This window comes from Phacochoerus africanus, chromosome 11 (genome assembly GCF_016906955.1).
Source record: "Phacochoerus africanus isolate WHEZ1 chromosome 11, ROS_Pafr_v1, whole genome shotgun sequence".
NCBI classification, from domain to species: domain Eukaryota; kingdom Metazoa; phylum Chordata; class Mammalia; order Artiodactyla; family Suidae; genus Phacochoerus; species Phacochoerus africanus.
In genome coordinates, this window is record NC_062554.1 from 22,666,915 (window position 1) to 22,676,363 (window position 9,449).

Consider the following 9,449-nt stretch of genomic DNA (forward strand, 5'->3'; position numbering starts at 1 on the left):
CTGTGGTTATCAAGCACTTGAAATATGACTAGTCTGAATTGAGCTATGTTACCAGTACTGGATGTCAAAAATTTAGTACAGAAAAAGTAAAGATTCTCATTAATACATTCAGCATTATGTTTTTAATGATAATTTTGAAGATATTATTAGCTTAAATATGTTGAAATTCATTTCAGATGTTTTAAATTACTTTTTATGATGTGAATGCTAAAAATTTAAAACTTCATATGTGGCTCAGATTATATTTCTATAAAATTTTTATTATTAATTTATTGTTTAAATATTTTTTACAGTAAGCACTTCAGTTGTGTTTCATTAAAGCTTATAATTGATTTAAGCTGTTTTTCCAAAAATTGTTTTGGAAAAATTACTTTGTCTTGTCTTTCTAATTGTATAATAATCTTCCTGGGGGAGAAGGCTCAGCTATCTTTTTTTGGTTCATCCATCACACCTGAGAGATAAAAGTTAAATATTTCAAATAGATTGGATGATTGTGTTGAATCAATTGAGAACACAGGTACTTAAATGCTGAGGTACTGAGCAGGGCCACGGATTGAACCTGCATCTTCCTGGATGCTAGTTGAACTTGTTTCCGCTAAGCCACAATAGGAAATCCACATTGGTTTTTTATTTTATTGCTTTTGTCCCATACTGAATTGTACACTCACCATATATCTCCATCAAAATACACTTCCAGAATTTATTTTATATATTTACTTTGTTTATAAAATACTTTATATATTTGTAACACCTTTATAGATATACCTTTAAAAATTTTTCAACAAGTTTCAATAAATATTCAAACTGGTTGATTGACAGTTCAAAGTTATGTGTTAACCAAAAACTCTGAACAAAAAAGAAGAAAAAAATTATCCTTTCCTCTTGGAAAGACAAAAAAAGTAACAGTCTATTTTGGAAGAGATTACTGTATTTACTTCACTTTCTAAGGGATAATTCATTCCTTGGAACTGATTCTCCTTGTAACTCCTGGTTTTAAGGCTTTAAAATATGAAGGGGAGGACTTACCAGGTCGGTGAGTGGCTAAAGCACACAGCATCACTGCTGTGGCTGGAGTTCGATACCCGATCGGGGAATTTTCACTCACTGTGCATGAGGTCAAAACAGACACACAAAAAACTAACCAAATAGAAATGTGATGAGGGGAAATGGATCGTGAAGAATTTAAACCCCCCAAATAAATTGAAAGCATTCTGGGCATTTAAAACAGGAGGGTAATGCAAGGAATTGGTTATACTGGTGAAATGAGAGTGGAGGATAGAAGAAATAAGAGACGGAAACTACCCAGAGATCAGCATCAGCATCAAACTAGACAATGGAGTAGACAGGGAGGTCAAGATGAGTAACCTTAGATAATTAACGTTTCTTCACACTTTGCCTGTCATTAAACCGGGAATAAGCAGAGAGGACAGGATAGTAAAGGACCAAATAGAATTCTACAATAGATGACTCGTAAGTGTTTTGACGAGAAAAAATAAATTGCTTTAACATTTTAGACATCAGTTTTTCAAAGTTTTATCATACATAGTAGACTTTTAAATAACTTTTAAAAATAAATATTGATTAAATCATATTTTTGAGTTTCTATTGAACAAGAAAGCAAGTGATGCAAAAATATGGATGATATTTAAAATGTCTAATGTAAATTTTCCAACCTCTAGATTTTTATAGACACTTTTGGTGTTGCTGCATGTATAAAAATATGCTTTTGTTCTCCTAAGACTATGATGACATGTCTGTATTTAAATAAAATGTGAGTGGCTGAAATGTTGAATGTATTTGGAAAACCATGCTGCAGATTATACCACTTCTCTGCTCAACACCGAATGTGTAAAATTCACATTAAAGGCATGATTCTTTTTAGTTCAAATGATAGATAAGAGACTCTTGCTACTAGGATGCAGTAAGGTCTATAACCTAAGCTAGATAGTAAATTTAACCACCCAGTATTAAGAATAATAAATTCTGGAAGTATATTTTGATGGAGATATATGGTGAGTGTACAGTTCAGTATGGGACAAGAGCAGTAAAAAAAAAATAAATAAAAAAACCAATGTGGAGCTCCTGTTGTGGCTCAGCAGAAACAAACCCGACTAGCATCCATGAAGATGCAGGTTCAATCCATGGCCCTGCTCAGTGGGTTAAGCATCTGGCGTTGCTGTGAGCTATCGTGTAGGTTCAACATGAACCTCAGATCCTGGTTGCTGTGGCTGTGGTGTATGCCGGCAGCTGTAGCTCTGATTCGCCCCATAGCCTAGGGACTTCCATATGCCCCAACTGTGGCCCTAAAAAAATAACCACCACCACAACAAAAAAACCCCAAATACAATGCTCTGTTGTATGATGGTAAAATGGAAACAGATAATGTCCCCTGCCCTACCATCCTTTGCATGACCTAGGCAATGATCGTAAATTAAATAGAAAAAACTTAAAAAATGACGTGAGACCACCATGATTGTAATAGACACAGTCACACACAGGCCTGGTATCTACACGAATACAGCCCCCACCTGCAGATGCACTTTTCTGAAGAAAATTAAAACTTGATTGGGCTCAAACTCAATGCGCATAATCTAATCAGGTTTTGACCTCCACCTTCAAATTCTGAAAATTTAAACTTTGGGGTTTTTTTTTTAATGGTGTGTGAATCTGCCTTGATTGTTTCTTCTAACCAAGTTTACCCTCCTCTTATCTTTTTAAAGTTTATTTTTTGCTTTTTAGGGCCACACCTGTGGCATATGGAAGTTTCCAGGCTAGGGGTCAAATCAGAGCCCTAGTCACTGGACTATCCCACAGCCACAGCAATGCCGGTCAGAGCTGCATCTTTGAACTACACCACAGCTCATGGCAACGCTGGATCCTTAACCCACTGAGTGAGGCCAGGGATCGAACCCGCATCCTCATAGGTAATAGTTGGGTTCATTACCGCTGAGCCATAACTCCTTGAAAATTTAAACTTTGGGTTCTAGTCCCTGACTCTTACTGGAAAGCTTCTTCCCAATAAGAAAACTGTCCCACCCATTAACTTTTTCCTATGAGGATTTGATCACTGTCCTTCCTGTCGCAGCCAATGTGTAACATGCTCAGAACACAGCAGTGGATACAAGAGGCACTTTATCTCTTGTCCCTCATAATACTGTAAAAGGAGAGGACCTGAAAAGTTGGGGTTCTCTAAAAGAAATGTTTATCCCATTCTCTGGAGATCAGTGGAGATTTCTCTGTCACATCATTTTTTGCCCTAAGAGTGAGCGTGGGTAAGGTGGACTAGACCCAAGAGGCAGGAGAAGTTTCAGGCTGACCTGCGTCTGGGAGGTGACCAGGTGTGTCCATGCGGTGCAAGCCCTGGCTTCCTGGATTAGGTGCCAAGAAATGGGAAGCAAACCCTCATATTTCGGTGAGTCCAGCAAGTTCACAAAACAGGTGTCCAACCATATCATATAGTCCAGACAAATGGCTCCAAGACAAGATTTTATTGACAAGAAAATGGAGGGAAACCAACAAAAGTATGCATTTAACACTCACTTCATTACAAAGAGCAATAAAAGGAAGTTACAATAGAGTAGAAAGAGCCTAAAGACCATGAGGTGTCCTTAGTTGCTGCAGGAGAAGGGCTCCTCAGAGAAGGAGGCCTGAGCCTCCAGTCTGGGTCCTGGCAGCTCTCCTTACAGGTGGCCTGTGCAAGTGAAAGGCTTGACAGGGAAAGTGAACACCCCATCCTCGTACCTCCAAATGAGGGAGCGCCTGGCCACATCCACAAAACTCAAACTTCCAGTGTGAAAGTCGAGGAACACGCCAACCCTGCCCACAGGCTTCTCTATGTACAGAGGCGTGGTCGGGGCGGTGGCCCAGAGACGGTAGTGGTTGTCTTCCTTCACACACACAAGGAGAAAGCTGTCCCTGTTGGAGTCACTCAGTAGGCCGTCATCCTTCCTTAGCCAGGAGTCCCTGCAGACACCCACAGCCCAGTCCCAGGAGCTGTCCACATGCATCTCCCAGTACTGTTTGCCAGAGGTGAAGGCCTGGGTTCCCCATGTCGCAAAATACTTCGACGGGCCGGCGTCCAAAGGCACGTACAGGCCGTCATCCCTGTACTTCAAACTTCTCACATCATCAAACATCCTGATGTGCTGATTGCTCACTTCGTTACTGAAGGAAATTTTCACTGTGGAGAGATGAGAGAACATTCCAGTCAAAATTGATGTTAAAAATAAAATTCTCTACCAGAGAAGAGAGTCTACCTAGAGTATTTCTGGGGGAAACAAAAATGACGATTAGAAGGGCAGCTCTGACTGGAAAATATTGGGTTCAAGGGTTGTCAGCATATCTACTGAAGAAAGAGAGAACTACTTTCTATGGAAAAACTTCCTAAAGGTTCAGAGATTGTAAAGGAGACGGAGGTCACGGCTACCTCTGGCTTGGTACTTTTCACGACCTCTGAAAGATGACACCTGGGCATCCATCACCTCCATGACCCGGAAACACAACCTACCTCCACCTCCACCACCCTTGCTCAGGGAAAACCATACATCTTAGACTGAAGACTTGATGGTCACTCCACCAGGATGATTGTGATTCTCCAGGTAGGTCAACAAACAGACAATGAAGAAATCAACCTAAGGCTGGTTCTTAAGACTGTGTCCTTGTAAGAATTTCCTGCCTTTGATAAGGTGGTTCCAGCCCCAGGCCTAGACTTCCACTTCCTGCTCCAGTTGCCCTCCAGGGTTAGTTTTATCACGGAGCTCCCTATGGCTCATCAACCACCAATTTGCTTTCTTGTGGTTGTTCACAATTCCTACTATCTGCACTTAATTTTTATGGCTTATGTATTTTTTCTGATTATGACAATGGAAAAGCACATCATACATGCAATTGCTAAAAAAACCTTTCAAGCAAAAATGTATTTAAACTCTAAACAACTGCATTTCAACTCTTGAAAATTGGAATATCTTTGGTTAGTAGTAATCTGTTTCCTAGGATTCAGTGAACAACTGACATTGTCTGGGATGCTATTTCTCAGGCTCAAGGAGCCATTTCTAGAGCATGTCCTTTTTTTTTCATTATACAAATTAGTTGTCACATTTCTCGCTAATTGACAAGGTCTAAATCACATCTACCTTTGCACCAGCCCGCATGAATTTTGTCCGCATTACAGTGACCCTATGACTCAATATGTCTCTATCTGCCTACTTGTAGGTTGTTCCTCTGTACAATGTGAAAATGATAAGAGGGAAAGATTGTCTACACAAACGGTTATTGAAAAAGCTAGCAAGGTGGCCCCAACAATGGGCTGACACTTACCTTTGAAGTGGTTGAGCCAATCCATCAGCCCAGACATGGGTCGTGCATGGAGTTCTGGCAGCAGAGGCCGAGGGATGTGCAGCTGTGCTGCCTCGCTCCTGCAGCGAGAAAGATAGCCATTTACACTTCTTCTGCCCAAGACTCTTAAACGCAGCCTTGAAGAAAAGCCAGGCTTCAGCTCAATATTCTTCATCAAAATCCATTAGGATCTTGCCATTTGGGAAACTTTTTTCTCACTATTCTTCTTGGCCTGATTCCACCCCCATTTCTCAGAGGTACCTGCCTCTCTCACCTAATGCCTGGGGGAAACTAGTCCTTGCACTTCAATGTCTGTATGATTTTGAAATCTAAAATCAAAAATAACTCGTGTTTTAGAAACTTTGGCACTGAGCTTGACAACATGTACCTCTGTCAGCCACAGGAGCAAAAACAATGCTAACTTCTGATTCAGAGGGAACAGGAAATCTTATTCAACAAAAGAGGCCCAGACACATGCACACAAGCAAGGTAGTGTTATCTAGTGAGTTATGTGTTCCCTTTGTTAAATGCAGCTTGATTTCTTCCACAGCCCTCACAGTTCCCCAGTCAGCATCAGAAGACCAGACTTACCGCATCAGTTTGTCTCCCAATTCCTGTCAAAAAAAAAAAAAAAAAAAAGATTAGACTTCTTCATAAATAACCAACCCATATGTGGGTTGGGAAAACTGCACAAAAGTTTTAATCGCCACTATCAGAGGACAACCTGGGAAATTTTCCTTTCCCTTCCTAAAGAAAACCCTGGCCCAACATATTGATATCATCAAATTCTTGATGCGTTAACAAACCTGAGTGTCAGAGAGAGAGGAAGAGGGTAGGGATTATGCATTGCTGTACCTCTCAGCTCTCTGTAAATTAGTCTTCCCTAGGGTTTGTCCCCAAAGGGTAACATGCTCCAAACTAAACAAAGCAACTCAAACCTAGGCTATCCCAACAGAAGGTGGAAATGTATATATGAACATTTCCCAGATTTATTTTATTGTCCAACTGGAGACCGAAAAATTGAATGACAGTAAGTAACTTGTTCCTTTCTGGTTTTTATAGAAACAAGCCACAAGAGGAAATCGTGAGAAGGGTATATTCCCCAGGGGGGCTCCATAGTCACAGTTTTGTAATACTTGCTCAGTTATAATCTGGATGAGTTACACTTTATCTATAATATTTCCAACTAGGAGAGATCTCCTCCCTCCCCATTAGATCCAAGAGATGAAGAAATATATTCCTGGTAACATCTAATGGAAGTCGAAGGTGTTACTTTCAGCTATTGTATTTTTAAACAAGTCCTCAGTACTTACCTGGAGCAACTCCACATCTGGTTTGTTGCACATGTTCATGAGCTCTTTGTAGATTTTTCTGAGGACTGTTTTCTTTCCAATCATTTCCTCTTGCCTTTTTTGGATCAGCTTATAAAACTTTTGGCCTTCTTTTATAATACTGTCAAAGTAGTAAATCTCTTCCTCCCGGAACAATGGTGGTACCATCTGATAAACTTTCCTCATCATGTCTCCACGTTGATACGCGTAAAACTGTTGGGAGATAGATGTCAACAACATTTAGTGTGCTCGATTCAGGTTCTCTCCCGAGAGAGAACATCCATCCCAATTTGTAGCCCCTCTTCTTAGACAGCAAATTCATTTCCCTCTCCTTCACTTACTTTCCATTTTTCAAAAATGAGATGAAGGACCAAACCCACCCTTTCTTCAATCCACTTCCATACATTTCATGAGTTCCTGAAACATCTCTAGAAAAGCTTTTTAGGGACCATTTCTTTCATATGCATCATGTCAAGTCTGAAACACCTCATGCACTCATGCATGCAATTGAAATTTATGGGTGACATATATATCCAATATTCTGCATCAATGTTAGTAATGAAATTTGTGTCTCATCTCACAATCCAAAGCCTGACATTCTCTCTTAGCTGCCATGTTCCATATTACTCTCAGGGTTAATGTCCTCAGGAAAAATCAAAATTCTCACTACCTGACCTCAAACAGAAGTCCATTCTCATAGCCCCTTCTTTATGCCCCCCGCCCCTTTTCTCTATGAACAGATTTCTGGCCTCTTTCCAAGGCCTCAGGCTCCTTCGCATTTTATAGGGATGGTCAATCGTCCTCACTGAAGGGCATATTCCCTCTGGGTATATATGGATCACTCTCACTCTCCGTCTTTCTCTTTGCTCTCTTTTCTCCTGAATTTTTTCTTTAATGTGTTCCATTTTGTCCTTGAACCAATGTCATGCTCTAGCTAGTGTCCTAGAATGTTTCCCCATGATGAGTACACTCTTTAAATTGCGGCTCACATTTCCTTTGCATCACCTGGGCTCCGGTACTAATCAGACAGACACTTAGGGTTCTCAATGACATGCCATTTACTTTCTGGAACATTATGACATCCAAAATCCTCTACCTGAAATGACTCATGGATTTTTAAACACCTCCTTAAGCTTCAGAACTGGAATTGACCTTAAACCTGAGGAATTTTCCCTGAGATCCTGAATGATTGGTATGGAATCTCTCATGTCACTCTTTGCGCATTTGCCTTAGGACTTATTGCACATTCTTCTAATGGACCTTTCATTGTAGCTACCAATCCACTAGGTGCTAAAAAGCCTAAGAGACAGGGAATGTTTAGGTTGAAATAATGGGTGGAATATATTTTTAATGGTGTCCAACCCATTCCCCAGAATTCCATGACACAGAAGGATTTCAGCTCAAATTATTAAGGGCTAAGTTCCTAGCATGTCTGCCTCAACCTGTTTCAAAGAGAAATATATCCTTGTACTTACCATCAGAGAGTCAGTTCCTTGGCTGTTTTTCTGGAGATTTCTATCAATTTCTTGGATCTTTTTCCATAAAGATCTCATTTGGTTTGCCAGCCTCTCCTGTAAAATAACAATGAATTTTAGGCCCAGAAAAAGCAAATAGGCTGAGGTTTCAGAGCCCAAAGGATGGAGTGTACCAAGAGATTTAAGACTTGGGTCATTGAGGGAAAACAGAAGGACCAGAACAGATCATCATGTGTCCCTGTGCTTCCTCACTAACCATAAATTTTAGGAAATTTCACACTGCAGAACAACAGCATCTGGGAATCATATGCCCAGGGAAAAGGACAGGACTTAATTGAGTTTTGGGGTTTTTTTTGCCACGCCCCAAGCATGTGGAAATTCATGGGCAGTGGATTGAACTCATCCCATAGCAGCGACCCAAGCTGCTGCGGGTGATGATGCCGGATCCTCAAGGGAACCCAGCACTTCATTGAGTGTGGCTAATTGTCAGATAGTGTGGCATCTTGCATCGGAATTTGGATTCGGTGATGCTTGTCCCCTGCTCATTCCAATGTACTCTGTCTTCCTTCTCTGTCCAGGGTTAGGAAACCTGTACCCAATGAAAAAAAAAAAAAAAAAAACCTTGCATTTGTACTTTTTAGAGCCAAAGACTCCTTCTCAAAATGAAGGGTTTTCAGCGCCTTCAGCATAATACTGGGCCATCCAAATAATAATGATTATTGCTTTCACCACCCAGCCATTGGATGCAAGTTCCGTAAAGCAGGTGTCGGCTGTGTTTTCTTCACAGCTTTATCACTACATCTGTAGCTGGCACTTAATCACCATCACGATGCTCCTATCTTTTAACCCCTCGGCTGTACTGTCCAGCTTTCCGAGTGCCCTCCGAGGCATCACTTACCCAGTACTCCTCAGCAGCCTCTTCAGTGGGGAGGTGTCTGTGATCCTCATGCTCGTCAGTCTGAGAGCAGAGGAAACAGAGCAAGCTCTTGTCGGCTTCACAGAAAACCTCCTTTATCTCCTTGTGGGTCTCACACCATTGTTCCTCTGACTTCAGGAACTGCCCGAGATTGGCATTTCTGGCAATGGACACCAAATTCTTCAGAAGCAAATTGGTCTTGAGGTTGGTCTGTTCTGATTGCTGCCTGCACACAGGGCACCTGGCAGGCTCTTCAGCTTGGTCCCAGGAAACACAGAGACAGCACCAGCAGAAGCTGTGCCCACAGCCTAGGGTGACTGGGTCTAGAAGGTAATTCAGGCACACGAGGCAGGTGAGCTCTTTCTGGAAGGCTTCTGGGATGTCTGAGGCCAT

At 41.2% G+C, this 9,449-nt stretch overlaps 1 protein-coding gene across 1 annotated transcript; it reads right to left on the reverse strand.

Annotated features, from left to right (window-relative positions):
• Positions 1–3,680: 3,680 nt before the first annotated feature.
• Positions 3,681–9,449, reverse strand: LOC125112082 (tripartite motif-containing protein 43B-like). Its single transcript, XM_047754336.1, has 6 exons — positions 9,039–9,449; positions 8,141–8,236; positions 6,648–6,878; positions 5,926–5,948; positions 5,317–5,414; positions 3,681–4,180 (listed from the first exon to the last, which is right to left on the reverse strand). Exons 1-6 carry the CDS (start codon positions 9,447–9,449, stop codon positions 3,681–3,683), a joined length of 1,359 nt encoding a protein of 452 aa, XP_047610292.1.